Below are 18,617 nucleotides of genomic sequence, written 5' to 3' on the forward strand. Positions count from 1 at the left end.
TCAATTCCTGCCTTTCTCCTGGCAGAAAACTGCCCTGAGGTTTAGACGGTGGAGCCTCCTGTTTAGATTTCCCAGAGGCGTTTCAAGGATGTGCCTGGCAGCTGGCTAATCAGGGTTTCTGGAGGTTGATTGCCCAGGATAAGAAGAGTTGTGTTGAAGGCTCCAGTTTCCTAACAAACTCATTCGCACTGACTTCTTTGGGGTGAGGGCATACTGGAAGAAAACTTTGTGCAACTTCGCTTTTATGGTTTCTTTTTGATTTTTACAGATACTTTTATTATAATATAGAATATACTATCTAATTATGAAGTTAGTGAGTGCTGAATAGAGAGTGCATAAAATATAGATCAGATGGAGAAAAAGAAAATTATTTTCAATCCCACCAGTGTACCCATTTCGCTAATGTCTTGAAGTATATTCCCTAGTCTTTTCCATAAAATTGTTATTATTATATTCTATATAAATTACACATCCTGCTCTTTTGATGTTACACTATAAAGAATTTAGTTTCATATATTATCAAATATTCTTCAAAAGCAACATTTTGAATGGCTTTGTAATATTCATATACAATTATATATTCGATCATTTCTAATTCTCTATTAGGCCATTTGGAATGGTCTGAATTTTTTTCTTTTGTGTATGATGAATATTTCTTTTTTGTATTGTAAATAGTGCTGAAATTCACATCAAGTTTACATAAATCTTCATTTAAATTTCTGATTATTTCCTCGTGGTGCAGTCCTAGAAGGAAAATTATTGGGTCATCGAATATGATTGTTTTCAAGGTTTTAGTAGACATTGCCAAAATATTTTTCATAAAGTTGGAACCACCTGATACTCTTCCAGAAAAGTAGGAGTTTGGCCAAATCATTAAAGCCTCTGCAACGTTAATTGTTGTTCTTTTGCAATTCTTTGATAATTTGATAGGCAAAGGAATATAGTTAAAAACCTATATCTTTTTTTAATTTGCATTTCTTTGCTGCTAAAGTTGCATTTTAATGTATGTTTATTCTTGTTATACCTCCCTTATTAGAAATAGAAATCACTACTACTGTGGAGAATATAGATAATGTTTGGTAATGGAACCACATGGATCATGGGGTCATCATTTAGATAATGACTGAGATACTTGATTTTCAAATGCACTAAGATAGCATTCTCTGAAGGAATGAAGATAAGGTACTGAGAAGTATGATGCACTAACTGGGTTCTAATTCTGATTCTGACTAACTCTTGAGTTTGCTGTCAAACCACAGTGGGCTTCCATTTCCTCTTTTGAAAAACCTTGCAGGATGTTTGGTCCTGTCCAAAACATCCATGGAGACATTTGGCTCATGATTCATTAAATAATACAAACATTTAACTTTGTTAAATGTTATTTATGTTATTTTTATTGTAATTCATGATGAATTTAGGATTTCATATTTGTTCTTGCTTTTTCCTCGTCATCAGGGTTACTCTTAAGTTGATAAGCAATTGCTCTCAAGTATATATTGACCTGATTATTGGATTTATATTTGTTAAATCTGTTAGCAATTTCAGTTATATAAATTTGATCTTGTCAATACCTTCGTGAAGTTGGTGGCTGTATTTGAGTGTGACCACCAAGGACCTGGGTAATAACTTGCTCATTGCTTTGCTGTCCGTCCTTTAACACTTCAATAAATCTCTAAAGCGAAGGGTGATGCACTACGATCAGCTTTTGAAATTTGCCACTGCACTGTTTGTCCTGTGATCGCCGTTCAGTACTGATGTATAAATGTTCCAAGTTTCTGTTGGAAATCTTGGAGCTTCTGGTCTTCTGCTTCTGCCATGCCTTCCATAGATAGACACTCTCTCGACATAATCCATTAGGCCAACTAAATTTTCTCCTGCATTCTCCACAGTGTACTCAAAAGTTTCATTTACGTCTTCCAAAGGCACAAATGGAAGTCCAAGCAACATGGATGCACACTTATGGGTGTTACTTTTCATTGTCATATACTCATGTGTTAGACCCAAAGAAGATATTTTTTACCACAGTGATTGTGAAAAAGTGAAACAAACATCCTTTTATTTGTGCATTTGGTAAGAGTAGTTGAATTACATTCATATTTGCAATCTCAGAATCCATCATGCACAATTAAGGGTTAATGTCAAGATTTCTTTCCTGTGCAAATGCAAGTACTTTCTCATATATATATATCTGTAAGGGTCTTCCTGCTTTTTCATTGTTAGTGCATAAATCAATGGCATAGTATAACTCAGTACTACACCGGGCACTGTAAATAACTGAGTGAACTGTGTTGGTGCCGTCTTGAAGTTGCCACCACTGAATGATGTGGTACTGGCACTTAAATATTGAATATTGTCATAAATTGTATAAATAAGGATTCTTTTGTCATCTTGAGCACCGGAATCGTGCATAAGAAATGGTTCTCTGAGTCTGGTCACTTTATATTCCTTTGGAATTTCAATTCCATGCAATGAAGTTGGCTTTGGAGGTCGAAGTTGGTTTTGAATTCTATTTGCTTGCCTCTTTACTGAGTTTCTTTCTGGTAGCACTAACAGGACCTCTTCATCATGAATATCGTGGAGAGTTCTTCAAAGTACCTATGATGGTGTTGCATTTGGTTCTTCTTCTGCATGTTGTTTTAACCTAGTCAGGATTTTCCTTACTTCCCCTTCAACACCAGCATTGTGCTGATGTTTTCCTGTCCCATCTTGAATGATTGTAATTTTATCCAAATCCTGACTAGTTGTACACTGGACATTGCAGATCCTCCTCTCTTCACAGCACCAGTACCTCTTACTTCTATCTCTGTTAAAGGAATGGAAATGAAAACAAAAACCATTATAATGTAGCACTGGCTTTTCTTTTTATGAGTATACTGTTTCTGCCATATTCCACTGAGAATTTTAAAATAAAGATGTCACATTGCCAAGCAACAGAAGAGTTTTTTTTTTTTTAAATTATTTTGTAGCCATCTGACCAATGGTCACTGGTTTACTGGTAGGGAAAACCTTACTAAGGTCTTATGGATTTGACACCTGGTTTGGCTGGGCTAGATCAGCCGGTATGTAGGTAAGCACCAGCCGAGGGCATGGTGGTCCACGTTGATTGGCAGGTGAGTATGGGAGTCACATCCAATAAAACCTCTCCAAATAGCAGCAGGCACTTGCAGTCTACCGCAATCGTACTTCTATAGGACATCGGTTCAAGGGAAACATCGCCCATTAACCCTGGGCAGTGGGATAGTTATAGGGGGGCTAATTAGATGCCCAGTATCCCCTCATGGCAGCTATTACACCCAACTACTATGTGGTAGGAGAGCCACACTGATTCTCATCCTCCCAAACAAGCGAGAAGCTCTGTAAAGTGTTTATGTCAACGAGTTCCGTCACCGCCTGTTTTACACAGTGGCTTGACCGAGAATTCTTATTGAATGACCCAGTCACATCCAACCAAATGCCCAGTGACATATTAATGCACTATGCATCGTGAGATCCTATCCTCTACTTGTTGTCCTCTGTGCATTTCTCTAACTGTAGGACTCTTTCTCAGTACTCGTAGTTAGCATAAATCCCGCTCTTCTGCAAGATTCAAACCCCAACCCATCCACCTAACCCCATATGCCATTACCAGCTAGGCTGCCGAGGCAAGAAGGGTTATTATTGGCAATACGGCCACAAACCAATTATTGAACCAATAAAACGTAACAGTATTTCTTATGTATTAATCCTGTAAACCAAAAGTATATATAAACGTTATGGGCTATTTGAACCCAGGGATATTTTCTACACATGGATGTCTTTGACAGGGACAAATATCAAGAGCCACTTGGTGTGGACCACATATGCTCATGGACATTTTTGATAGGGCCAAATTTCAAGGACGTTTTGGTGTGGACTGTATGTCTCCATGGATGTTTTGGACAGGACCAAATGTCTGCTAATCTTGAAAAATTATGAAATTTCGCTAAATGATTTATTTGTTCCATTATAGCCCTCAATATCAAAATTCTGATTAGTATAGAAACACTCATCAGAATCAGTGTTATTGTTCATAAAATAAAATATTCTAGCAGTATTATGAGTCTCAACATTTTCATTCTGAAATGCCTTCAAAGAATGGATTAGAAAATATTAATTTAAACTTTTGTGGAAATGAACCCTTTATATAGTAGGGTTTTAGTGCAAAGATTACTTGCATATAATTGTAAGTTCTTATTTTGGAGGTTCAGCCACTTCTCTCATTTTATACATTTTAATATCTTGTAATAAAAAATATAAATCACATTCCGTCATTCTCACACTTCTCAAATGCTGTAATAATCATTATCTATAACATTATTTTTTTAGTCAGTTGCTGTCTTACACAATTTTCATCAATTTCTATGGCTTCAACTACTCTATTAGTTTGTTAACAAATATTTCGGTGCTCACAGAGTCACAGGCGTTGGCCTTGGTGCAGTTATCTTAAGTGAGGATTACCCCGAAGTCATGAAATTTCTTTTGATTTCTAGTACAACATACAGGCTCTAATTATTTGCTGAGTGGCTTATCCACTGAATACTTATAACATAAGCTAAGCATATTCTATGGCATGCAACAATTGCTTTGTAAATATGCAGTAAATGATGAATGGCCTTTCCTTCCAACCAGCTGCTGCTTCTGGCTTCCCATTAATAGTACTAATGGTCTCCTACAACTAGGTCTGTTTTTTTGTTAATAACACAAACGACAAAAATTGCAATAGAGCAACGATATCAAGGTTTTATAAAATTTGCAGTCTTTTCTAAACTTTATTGCATTTGACCTTCACAACACAATGGCGAGATTTCACAGATGGGGAAACAGAAGTAAATGATGTTAAACATATTTCTTTACAGATATAAATATTTAGGTACAGAATTTTTTAAAATCCAGGTCTTCCTAATCAGAATTGCTCATTCTTCCACTGCATCACACTCTCTTATAATAAATTACCATTAATAAGTTTAAATTTACAAGGGAATTTCATCACTTGAATTTGATCAAATGATGAAACCATCGCTCGATATTTGAAATGAAAACACAAAGCTGAATTTATTGCTTACTTAAATAAGAGAGAACTATGCTGGTCAGCCAGTCTCTCAAAGTAGAATGTTCTTTGGTTTCGGAGGAAACTGGAGGCCAAAAGATCATTCTGAGTTGGGAGTAGGTTGATGTCACCTTTAGAAGCATGGTTGTTTACTCAGGTGAGAAAACTGTTAATTGGTTTGCATTCAGAATTTTTTTCATTGGAGTGAATCCATCCCTGATTGGCAGACTTTCAGAAGAGAGCGGTTGCCACTGGTTGGCTTGGGTCAGCATGATCAAGACCATGTAGGCAGGTAATTGTTAATTAATTAAATAGATTGAAACCTGTGTTGGTGGCTGCTTGTTACCATGGCTACAGAACAAGCAGTTTCCTCGTTCCCTCCTCCTCCTTCTCGATTTTATTCTCAGTTTATCAATCTTTGTACCGTCAGTGGTTAGGACAGAATTTTGTATGTAGGCATTTCCAAAGACTGTGGAGTAAATGATATGAAATTGAATGAAGTCATTTTGGACCTATCTTAGAATTTATATCATGCATCCCCTTGTTTTTATTACACAGCCTGTTTTAGTTCTCTGACACCTCTTATCTGGATTGGGTCCTAGCCGCCTACTTCGTTCCAGTATTTTTTCTCCTTCAATCCATTATGCATTTAAGTTTTACTTTACAAAAATTTTAATGGTGTCACACTCTTTCCCAAAAGTAGTTACTCTCCAAGCTATTGAACTAAGGCCAGATTTTCTAGTTTGCTATCGATGATCTCTCAATGTTCCATAAAGAATCTACCCATTTTATCTTATTATTCACTATTCTCCTCTCTGTGGCTAAGACACCCAAAGGCACTATTCCTGGGACATGTCTGATGTGTCCCTACCTCTGCGCTTTTGCTCTTGCTTTTCCACTGCCTGGAATACCCCATTCCTCCATTTCCAGCTAATGAATTCCTTAACATACTTATTGTAGTTTTCTGTTCATAAAGAATTTTCTGGTACCCCAATAATTTCCTCCTCTTCTGAACATATTAAAACACTAGTTGTGCCTGTTAGAGGAACACAATTTCCATTCTATTCAGCAGTGCAATTATTTTGTACTTTTAAATTATTTATTAATTTTATTGTTCTAAATTGTGAGCAGAATCCATTCTCTGTCTTGTTAATCTCCTGGATAATCTATTAAAATATTTTAAATATAATAGGCCTTTAGTAAATATATGTTGAAGGAATTCAACATATTTTAGAATATCTAAATTGCTTTATTTAAAAAAAGAAATGTTAGATCTACCTACTGGTACAGCTGAATCCCACACAACTTCAGAGGTGGCATGATAATAGACTGGGGCAAAAATGTCGATAGTTTGGTCAAATAGTGCCGATTTATTATAGTGATTGATATTTGTGAATATTTGCTTTTATCCACAAGATATTGTCTGTAGATGAAATGTATTATAATTTTTGATATTTGCTTGGGGAAGTAAAAATAATGCTTGATCTATTTTTACCTTGATTTCTTTTTATCATGGCATATATTTGAGGCGAAACATACATGCACATGTCTATGTATAATATAACAGTAAATAGCCATGGATCAACCTTTTTTAAGTCAATGGCTTGGTTTTACTTAATATACTAAAAAATAAACAGAATTCTAAATTATGCTTGTTACAGATAAAACTGATTAGTTACTAGTGAGAAGGAAGAAAACATTCTAGAGTTTCAAAATATGGTGCAGAACTATAGTATCTACCATACAATGAACACTTGAAAAACAATTATCAAAAGAAAGGGAGATTTTAGGCTTCAGAATTTCAAAGCTAAGTTACTAAGACTTTTTCTTTTGGAAAGGAAGTGCTTATGCACAAAGTTTTCTTTAGTTCTTCCTTAAAAAAATACCTTCAAAAAATTACCTTCGCCATCTGTTGGTTAATAATTAAATTATAATAAGGAGCATAGAATATGTGTTATGTAACTTTGTACCTCTTAGCCTTGTGCATTTAAGTGTCCAATAAGTATATTTTGAAAAAATTAGCAAAACAGTGAAGTGGTAAATGATATAACAGTTGGCATCCGTGTAATTTTTTTCAACCAACAACTCAAAGAATGGTCTTCAAGCCAGCAGCTTCCGGATCACCTGGGAGCTTATTGGAAATGCAGAGCCTCTGGTTCCACCCCTGACCTACTGATTCCGATTTTGGTTTTTCAAAGGTCCCCAGGTGATTCATATGCACATTAAAAATTGAGAATTTTTACTGTATTATACTATGGATAGAAGCAGACCAAGGAGCATTAGTTAACTTTTCCCTCCTCCGTAACTCTTTTTAAAAATACTTTAAAAATAGTTGTTCTGATTAATCATGTTCCTGCTACTTGTAAAGGGATGGACTAAGTGAACTGTTGAAGCTCCTTTTATGTCAGTGGACTTGAGATTTGACTCTTGGTTTTTTTACTCATAATCAGGACACCTGACATATTGAACTTAAAACAGATCTTTTAATGCTAGCTAAGCTAAGATAAATTTATGGCAAGAAAAATGCCTGGCACATTTGCTGCAAAGTTGCCTTGGCCTCCTGCCAGGACTTATGTTTTAACACTTCTGGGATTAATGATACACTTCACATAAAGGATTACCTTTACATCTTGGTTCCTGGAATGAGCACAGTGGCTAAATTGTAATGCCAAGTAGCAAAAGAACCTTTTGAAGGAGCTGCCACTTATTATATGTGTTATTACAAATTATTGTTGACTTTAAATGCTGGGTTTCTTTCATTCCCTGGATGTGGCAAAGGACATAATGTCAGATCAACTTTATGTGAAGGACTTTTAAATTTATCTCAAAAGTCTGAGAAGGAAAGTGACATATGACTTTACAGATGCACCATAATGTAAACAAATATTTTTAATATACTTAAGGAATATTACAAATCATTATACATATGCTATATTGTTATTTTATTTTATTTTGTGGAAATACACAGTTCATTTCAACACAGAGACATATTTTGCTCTTTACATACTTAATCACCAGCAAAAATTTGATTAGGAGGTGCAAACTTTCTTTACTGGAAGCCAAGGTATTAAGCTATTTGTGTAATTGTTTAATTACCAATGCACCATTTTAATTGACATGCTAATATAACTTTCCATGGAAAGGAAGATGGAATGTTTTATTTTTGTTTCTTATCTAATGAAAACCACTCTCTTAGATGGGCTAGTTTGGCAATTTGACTTAGGAAAAAGTATTACGGAATGAACTTTTTATGTGAACAAGGAAAAGAAATTAACTTTAGTGTTCATCTCATTGGTCTGCCAAATTGGAAGGACATTTCAGGCCTGATTATCATGTTCTAATTAATTTCTGGAGGACATTTATGGACAATCGAGTGCTCATTAATCTGTCTTCTTCCTGTAACATTGATTTGTTCATTCCCCTTTCAGGGACTCAAATATAGAAACCAAAAATTGATGTGTGGTATTAATGTGCTTACAGATGTTGCCACCACTTACCCAGATAAGAAGTCCATCCTAATGTACGTCACATCACTCTTCCAAGTTTTGCCTCAACAAGTGAGCATTGAAGCCATCCAGGAAGTGGAAATGTTGCCAAGGCCGTCAAAAGTTACTAGAGAAGAACATTTTCAATTACATCATCAAATGCACTATTCTCAACAGGTAAAGTGTCGAAAGGACGACTAATATCGATGATGTTTTCTATTTTATATGCATTTTTTAGGTATCGTACACATATGTATTGTATCTATGGATATATACACACATATATGTATACATAGCATAGTATATATATATACATATACATACGTACATACAAATATACATATATACATAGCATAACATATGTGTTCGTGTGTGTGTGTGTACGTGTATGTGTGTGTATAGTGAGAGAAAGACTGTAAACCTGATATCATGGACTGTAATCTTGCTTTCGAAGCATGTTTTTAAAATACTGTGCTATTGATATGCGCCATATTATAGGAATATAGAACAGAGAATATATTGCATTTCTACCATGTAAAGTGAAATAAAATAAAAGATAGACTCATATACATATTAAACTTTCCATCACCTAGAGCAAAGAGCAAAGAATTAGAGCAAAGGCAAGTACTCTGTTTAATAATATTTTCTTATTTTTAGTGGCAACCTGCTGATGTATTAACAAATTTTGATTCTTCAAGGTATCATTTTTGATAAAAGTAGTTTAAATATTTTAAATAACAATTAAATGGAAAATACATATGGTAAAGATTTTCATTATATTATTGTGCTGAATCCAGTGGGATTCTTCTATTACATGGCTTGTTCTCGCTCCCAACAGTGGATATTTGGGGTGTTTTCTTGTATGTTCTTTGACACAAACAATGATGAAAAGCCTTTAGCAAAATTTCTGCTGAAGGCGTGGAAAGCTCTTAGGCCTAATTTTCTCACTCTACTGAGCTAGTTCTATATTTAGCTTATGAAAGCTTCAGTCCTTTCCAGGGTATTGACCTGATGAATTCTGGTTTTGTTTACTTTGGTTCAGAGAAAATTGCTTTTGGATGCTTATTTTTGTCAGATTGAAAAGCACCATCCCGTAGCAGTGCTGGAGTTGTGTCAATATGGAATTCTTATGGTTAAATCCCACGCTCATAGCTTCCCTGATTACCTGCTCTCCAACATGACATTGGGCACCACAATTCTTGGAGTGTACCGGTTTCTAGTATCACTGATATGTTTTTAGGATTAAATTTTTCATCTCACTGTTACCATCTAATGTTCATTGTTCTAGTGTGTTGGAAAGCAGTCCTTCCGGGGTTACTTATTATGTCTCCTCCTCCTTTCTGTCCCCCTCCCCCTAACCCTTTTCTGCAGATCACAGTCAGTCTAGCGCAGGGCTATGAACGAGCTCCTTCCTCTCCTAAGCCTCGGTTCAAGAGCTATGCCTACACACAGGCTGCTTATGTCACCACCTCTGACCCCACACGGAGCCCATTTCCTTCACAGGTCTGTCAACATTTACTCTGTTCTACAAACCAAAGAACTTCTTCATCCAGGATAATCTAACATGGCTTTGGTTTGTTTGAATTTTGCAGTGCCTTTTTTCGTCTCCATCAAGAGCTGTTTCATTGTTCCCAGTTGCATTAGATGCTCTCATGTGATGCTTTTTTGTTATCGAGACTTTTCTAGGTGTAATATATGTTGAGTCTTCGTGAATGAGTATTCTCATAATAGTGACTTGTACTTTCATCATATAATTACCCATAAGGTTCTCTTTTACAAAGACTACCAATGGTTATAAAAAGTCACTAAGGTCATTAAAGGTTTATATATGTAACTTTTAAAAGAAAGGGAAAATGGATGAAATTTACTAGTAACATGGGAGATTTTTCTAGATATCTGATATGTAAAGGAAATATATACTCTGTATAGATGCCTTTATTATATTTTCATTCTATAAAAATGTATTTGTGTTCTATTTAAGAAAAATATAACTGCAAGCCTCTTCCTATGATCTTGTTTAATTTTACTAATTTAAACTTGTATATAACAGGCTCTGTAGTATTTATACAAAAAATCACACCAAAACCAGGTCAGATTCTATGCACTATTTAATACTTTCCACATAAGGAGTCTTCTCAGTGCTTTTCCACCATTGCAATATTGTAGGAAACCTAAAAGTATGAGAAATTATAGCCTCGTATACATTAGAGCATGAAAATGAAATGTGCTAGAATTGCTAGATTTGCTAGAATTTCTTTTTAAAAGAAAATGTTATTTATTTTGCTTAGTAGAGCAATTTGAAAAGTTCTTGAGGAAGTGACTTTTATCAAAACTACACTAGGAATGGGAATTTAGAAATTATAGCCCTGATGCTGTTGGTGAAAAAGTATGCATTTTTAGAGACTCATTGATTTTTTAAAAGACAGTAGTTCTATTTAATTAGTGATTTATTTGGTGCAGTTAATTGATGCATGAGGCTGAAAATTCTTAACACTGAAAGATTCCCCCAGGGAAACATATTTCAGGGTACGGTAATGCCCTCCATCCTTGGCTAGTCTTCTTGCAAAGCTGAACAAAGGAGACTGGGTGAGAACATTCGTGTGACTCAGCCTCATATTCAATTAAATTCCCATCCACGTTTTCACAAAGGCTAGTTGTACAATATTGAACAAGAAACTAAATCAGCTTCCTCATTATCAGTAAATAAAAATAATTCTGCCACACATTACTGAGTGTTTACTGTATGCCACATGTGCACATTATATGAACTAGTAAAATCCTTATACCAATTCTTGGAGGTGGGAGGTGCTATTTTTATCTCCATTTTAAGTTTAAGTATATCCAATCCTTTCTTTCTCTCCCTCTCCCTCCTTCCCACCCTCCTGACTCTCTCTGACTCCCCTGGCTCTTTTTATCACCATCCTCCCATTGAAACCTCCAAAACTTAAAGAATAGATGTATACATCCTAAAATAAAAGAGCACAAGCCAAAACAAAGAGATAAGTTTTCCCCCTCTTATTATCACCTTATTGAGCTGCCTTTTCCAGAAGGTTTTCTCCAATGTCTCTTCTGGCAGCACATTTTTACCTCATTACTACTTCATTAAGGCATTACTCAGGTTTGACTCCTTAATGAAGTAATTATAAATGGATTTAATTTTGCTAGACCCTATTTGTTGACTCTACCTTTGCCTAAATATTAAAAATATAGAATATATCATAAAATATTCAACAAATTCCCTTAGCTGTTTTAGTTTTTAACATGAGCCATTGAAATAAACCTAAGTTATCCTTTAGAAAAGCGGCAGCATGAACCACAATTGATGAGGAATGATATATTCTGCCTGTTTCTAAAGGAAGCATGTGTCGGGGCAGGGAAAAATCCCCTTTCTTCCCTTCTCTTGTTCTTCTGGCTGAACTAATAGTAAAATTGACACAAGACCAGATTAACAGGAGAAAAACCCAGTTTAATACGTACATATTGGAGACCATAAAGAAATGATACTCGGAGAGCGAACAAAACAGGCAGTATATGTATCTTTTATACAAGGAAACAATAAATTTGTGAAGAATTGAGAGGACAAAGAAACTTAGGTTTGGGGTACGTGATTAGCAAGGTTTGTTTATGCAGGAATCTCGGCCTTGAATTTCCTCACTCTGGTGATAAGGATGCAGGGAGAGCACCTTTCACATGGGAGATTTATTTCCTGCTTTCAGGGGGAATAGAGATAGGAGGGTCAAAAAGCCCTTTTTGCTTTTTAAGTAACTTTAACTCAAAATAGTAAATATACCATTGTGGGACATCTTGAGGTGACCTGTCCTGGGCCCCAACACATATCAGAAGATGATGTTACACATAGTTAGGTTTGATACGTTTGTGTCTTAACTATTTACTAAGAAAATTTTTTTCCAGAGTTTCTCAGAGAGGCTGAGCCTACACTAGGTCCTATAGGTTGTATCTGATCCACTTCAAATGAACTCAAGAGAGGCCAATTGGATTCCATTGGAGGATTTCATTCAAGTGTGTACTTGGTGGTCTACAAGGAAGGGTGAAGTTTTCCATAACAGGAGAGAGAGCCATCTGGATGACTGTCCCCTATGGAAAATATAAAATTCATTAATTATCTTCAAAAGTCCAAATATCTTAGAAACATCAATTATTCTTTTCTGTCCCAAACTTGGAACGTCTGATTTATACTCATTGCAGTTTCTGAGCCTTTTGAGGTGCAGCAATCTGACCTCCCTCAGCATCCCTGCCTATAAATGAGTTTTTCTCATTAATTTACCAAGAAGAAATACTGTCTGGTGTAAACCCCTAACTTTCCTGCATTGTATCACTTGTCTGCCATCCATCCTTGGATGGAGGACATCCTTTTTATAGTTATAATTAATTCCTGTTTTTGTGACTTTGATCATTCGTCTCATTCTACTTCTTACATCAAAGATCCCCAATATCTTTTTCACCTTCAATTTCTCTCTCTCCTGGAGCCTCACCCTGTCCAAAACTTCTCTAGATACACACCTCCTCTCCCCACACACACTACTCCATTTTCTCTTGTTAGTGTGCTATTATGTGACTCTTTCACTGACCACCTTCTGTCGTCTATGCTTTATTCATTCCTTTATTTATTCAACAGATAATTATACTTAGTCACCGAATCAGATGTCTTTTTTTCACCTCTCAGTCTTTCAACCATCATTGAAATACTTTTCTCATAGCTTCTAGACTCATCAGGTTCTTCTCCATCTCCGACTCTTCTGTATCCTTATTTGGCTCTTTCTCCTCTTCCAACTCTCTTAGCATAAGAGTCTCAATTAAGATCCTTTAACCCTTTTATTTGTACACTCTCTCAAATCAATATGAGTTAATCTCCTGGCTTCAGGCTGTGTGCAGATGACCATTGTATCTATGTTTTCACCACTTCCAATCTCTCTTGAGTTACAGCCACATTTCCAACTCATTTCAGCTCTGTCTTATGTATCTATACGTTGACGTCCACTGATTTCTCAAACCTAGTATGTTCTGAGCTAAACTTTGTTTCATTGCTAACAAACCTGTTTCTTGCCCTTTTTTATGTAAATGAAGTTATTACTCAGCAGTCACTGAGACTTAAATATTGACATTCTCTTTTGTCTCTATATTGATCTGATATTCAGTAATGAGACATGTAAAGTCAATTCTTTCTTCACAACATTTCTCCATTAAGTTATGTCCCCTCAATATTCATACATGCCCTCTGGTTCAGACCCTCAATACATGTCTTCTGGATTACAGAAATAGCTTTGCAATCAATATCACTTTCTTTAGCTTAGCCCCCTTAAATCAGATTAAATTTCCTTATTAGCAGCTTTAACAATATTATTCACAAAACTTTCTTCACTTCCTTTTGCCTTTATAACAACTCCACTCTCCTAAATTTCATCAAGATGCTCCATGATCTGTTAACAACCTATATTTTCACGCTTATTTCACACTAGTCTATTTCATGTTTTCTTTACTTCAACCAAATTAAATCACTTACTCTCCTCCATAAATGCCAGGCAATTTCCCATCTTAGCTTTTATGGTTCTCTCAGCCTAGAGTGACTTTGGTCTCCTTTTCAGATTGACCACTTTAATCCAAATGTCAAAGCCTAAAGAATAAATGGCAGATCCTGGATTCAAGTTCAGATTTATCTAACTCCAAGCCCGTGTTCTTCATACTAACCCACACTAAATTTTCTCTACTATGATTCTTATGTATAGGATTACTCACACATGGAGTAGTATTTGTTTATGTAATCAATTAACACTTATTTATTAATCACCTACTGTATACCTGGTATTATTGTAGGACCAAGTGATACATCAAGAAACAAATATCCAAAATAATTCCTGCCCTAATGGAGGGCATATGCTCATGGGAGAGTCATAATATAAATAAGATAAATAGTATAAATAAGTAAAATAATATTTCAAATAACATGTAAGATGCATTGAGTAAAGTAAATTTAGTAGTAAGTACAATAGTAAGTGCTAAAAAGAAAAAAATAAGACGAATGTGGAATATGCAGTATGTGGTGGAGAAAAGTTAAAATTTTGGTGTGAGTGGTTAGAGAAGGACTAAGAAGGTAAATTCTGAGTAAAGACTGGAAAGAGGTGCGGGTTTCTAGGGGAAGACACACCCGTGAGGAGGAAACACAGATAGTGCAAAAGCCCTAAGTTGTGGGATACTTGGACTGTTCAAGGAAAGGTAAAGGTGAGGGGCACAGTGCTGGATGGTGTCTGAGCTGAAATAGTGGACCAGATCACGTGGAGCCTTATAAGTAATGGTGAAGACTTAGGTTTTTATTATCAGTGAGGTGGAAAGCTATTGGAGGAGTGAGATAATCTCACATTATTTCAACATGGCTGCTGTGTGGAGAATAGACCAAAATGAGCAAGGATGGAAGCAAGGAGACTAGTTAGAATGGTTTTGCAATGATCCAGGCAAGATGTGACAGGAGCTGAGATCTGGATTATTTCCTTTTTTTTCCAAATTTTTTATTGTGGTAAAATACACATAATGTAAAATGTACTATCTTAACCATTTTTTAAGTGTACAGTTCAGTGGTATTAAGTGCATTCATAAAGTTGTACAACCATCACAACCATCTAGCTCTAAAACTCTTTATCTTGCAAAATGCAAACTCTGTATCCATTAAAGAATAACTTCCCATGACCCCCTCCCTCCAGCCCCTGACAAGACCACCATTCTACTCCCTGTTCTTATGAATTCAGCTTTTCTTTTCTTTTGTTTTTTTTTTAAGATTCCACATATAAGTGAGATCATGCAATATTTGTGTTTTTGTATCTGGCTTATTTCATTTAGCAGAATGTCCTCCAGGTTCATCCATGTTGTCACAAATGGCAGGATTTCCTTCTTTGTAAAGCTGAATAACATTCCATTGTACGTATATTCCACATTTTCTTCATCCATTCACCCTTTGACATTTAGGTTGCTCCCATGTCTTGGCTATTGTGAATAATGCTGCAATGAACATGGGAGTGCAGATCTCTTTTGGAGATAGTGGTTTTATTTCCTTTAGATATATACCCATAAGTGGGATGTCTAGATCATATGGTATTTCTGTTTTTAAATTTTTGAGGAACCTTCATACTGTTTTCCATATTGGTTATATCAGTGAATATGATATATAGTAGTTGAATTCTGGATATGTTTTGGGCAAACTGCAGAATTCGCTAATGCAATGTGAAACACGTGTTTGCTGTATTCCTTGAGAATATTTAATTGTTATTAAAAAACACAAAGAGGATAGATAAAACTTCTAAGAGGTATTGAGCATAAATCGTAAGTAAACTAGTAGATTATGAGATATAAGTGAAACGTGTTAAAATTAATGAGGAAGCAAATAGCTTGTGAGATATAGGCAGATGTCAAAATGTGTGTTAAATATAGATAGTAACTTAATAACCTACTACACGTGTTAAGAATAGATGGAATAAATAATGGAATACACAAGCATGTTACTTATGGATAGAAAGAGATGAAAAGACCAAATCATAAGGTATGATCATATCACCTCTGGGCTGACAGCTACATCATTCCTAAATTGGCCATGCACTGATGATACTCATATGGCCTCCCAAGAGAGGCCGAAAAAATACAAACAAATCCTGTAGCTATTCAGAAGACTAATTGGTGAGCTGTAGCTATAGGGCAGGTGTACTCGTTCTTGCATCTTTCCAATAGAGCAAGTGTATATGGTGGCCTCTGGCACCTTCTATCTATTGGGCCCCTTGCTCAAATCTCACCTCTGGTTCTGTCCACCACCACATCAGCAGGAAGGGCTAATGCAGCAAAACATATGAACATTGTACAACCTGAGATGTAAATAGTGTGATCCTTCTAAATGTTTGACCTTGTAATAATTGTGTTATCTCCCCATCTGTTTCACCTTGCCATATGCTTTAAAATGTTTTAACAAATGGTGGGATTTGAGCATATTAATTTGGTCGGTGAGCCTTCCTGTTTCATGATCTCTGGGATGGCATACCTGGTAGCAGAATTGAGGCTACCATTGCATCAAGGTCATGCTCCATATGACATAGTGGGTGTGAGTTATAAAAGAATTCAGTTTGAGGAACCAAGGATTACTGCAAGGTTTTGGCTTAAGCAATTGGAAGAAGGAAATTGCCATGGACCGAGATAGGAAAGATTGTAGGAGGAGCAGGTTTGGGGGTGACATCAGGAGCTCAGTTTTAAACATGTTATTCTTGAGATGCTTATGAGACTTGAATATACATAAACCTGGGGTTCTAAGATCAGGGTTGAAGATAAGTAATTAGGAAGTCATCAGCAACATAGCTAGTACTTAAATCCATTGACCTGGATGAAATCACCTAGGAAAGAACTACAGATAGTTATATTAGAGATCCCAAGACTTAGAGATGAGAAGGAACCAGCAAAGGGGATAAAAAGGAAGACCAGAAAGAAAAGAGGAAAAAGGAGGAGGGTGTGGAATTCTGGAATCCAGGGGAAGACAGTGTTTCAGGGAGAGGAGATATTCGACAGCATTAAGTGTTGCTGATTAGTTCAAGTAACATTCGGCTTGAAAATTAACCAGTGAAATGTCAGTGAGGTATAGTCCCTGGGAAATCCTGATATATAGCAGTTTTCGCAGTGAAATTACTAATAACACTGCTATTCACTCTCAAAACTGTCCCATTTTGGCCAAGAAGTCATATGCTCACTCTAGCTAATATTCGCTTTGATAAGAACAATTTCAGTGGAATGTGTGTTCTTTTGGAGAGGGTTGCTGATTGGAGTGGATTCAAGAGAGAGTGAAAGTGAGGGGCTACCTGCATTGTAACACTTTAAAAAACCTACACTGAATGGTTTTTGTCCACGTGGACAAAAGCATATTTCTCTTGGATTAACCCCTTCTGCTATCTGATAATGATCTATATATTAGTTTCCTCTTGCTGCTGTAACAACCACAAATTTAGTGTCTTAAAACAACACAAATTTATTATTTTACAGTTCAACAGAGGTCTCACGGGGCTAAAATCAAGGTGTCAGCAGGACTGCCTTCCTTCTGGAGACTCTAGGGGAGATTCCATTTCTTTGTCTTCTCCAGCTTTTAGAGGCTGCCCACATTCCTTGGCTCATGCCCTCCTTCCATCTTCAAAGATTACAAGGACAAGTTGAGTCTTTTTCATATCGAATCACTCGGACCTACTCTTCTGTCTCCCTCTTCCACTTTTAAGGACTCAAGATTACATTGCGCCCACCTGGATAGTGTAGGAAACTCGACCTATCTTAAGGCGAGCTGATTAGCAAACTTACTTCCATCTGCAACTTTAATTCTTCATTGCCGTGTAATGCAACATATTCACAGGTTCCCGGGATTAGGATATGGACATCTTTAGGGGGTTGTTTTTCTGCTTACCACAGTCTAATACCATGGAATGCAAATCTGAGGAAGGCATCCATTACCTGGAAGTTAACAATAAGACTGGTATCACATGGCTTTCTTCCGGGTGCCCTCCAGTATCAGGTTGTTCCCTTCCTCCTTTGTTGACTGCACATGAGCCTTGTACTCCTTCCAGAGGCATTGTGAAGCTACTTTTATGCTGGAAACAATGTAGAAGAAAAAGAAACAGACATACAAATAGGACTTACCTTTATTTCTGCCTATGAAGGCCTTATTGATCTTTGTATTCCTTGCATAGCTTAGGGCACAGATGCCCACATTCATTTAAAAAACATTTGAGCCCCCAATAATATGCTCTGCTCTCTAGTAGCTCACAAAGTCAAGGAATCAGGCTTTAGAAAGTTACCCATACTTTGCTTATGCTTCTATAATTCTATAAGAGTACAGGGAATCATATTTCCCTTTAATACCCCTAGCAATACCCCTAGCAGTCTTGTCAGAACAAAAAAAAGAGGCACTTCTCTTCTTTAACACTTGCAGTTTTTAAAAGCCTTTCAAATACATAGCTCTTTTGACCAGTAAACTAAACCTGTGGGATAATTTTAATAGACTCATATTTTAAAGCAGAGGGAATTTAAATGGAATAAAGGAT

The 18,617-nt window shown here is 36.1% G+C and overlaps 1 protein-coding gene across 1 annotated transcript in view; it reads left to right on the forward strand.

Moving 5' to 3' along the window:
• Window positions 1-18,617, forward strand: part of LOC147911959 (dystrophin-like) — a 424,678-nt gene that overhangs the window by 282,941 nt on the left and 123,120 nt on the right. The window contains exons 8-9 of the mRNA XM_087426447.1: window positions 8,546-8,727; window positions 9,922-10,053. Coding sequence (XP_087282573.1) covers window positions 8,546-8,727; window positions 9,922-10,053 — 314 coding nt within the window. The remainder of the gene's footprint in view (window positions 1-8,545; window positions 8,728-9,921; window positions 10,054-18,617) is intronic.

This window comes from Ceratotherium simum, chromosome X (assembly GCF_057802395.1).
Source record: "Ceratotherium simum simum isolate JZ-2026a chromosome X, ASM5780239v1, whole genome shotgun sequence".
NCBI classification, from domain to species: Eukaryota; Metazoa; Chordata; class Mammalia; order Perissodactyla; family Rhinocerotidae; genus Ceratotherium; species Ceratotherium simum.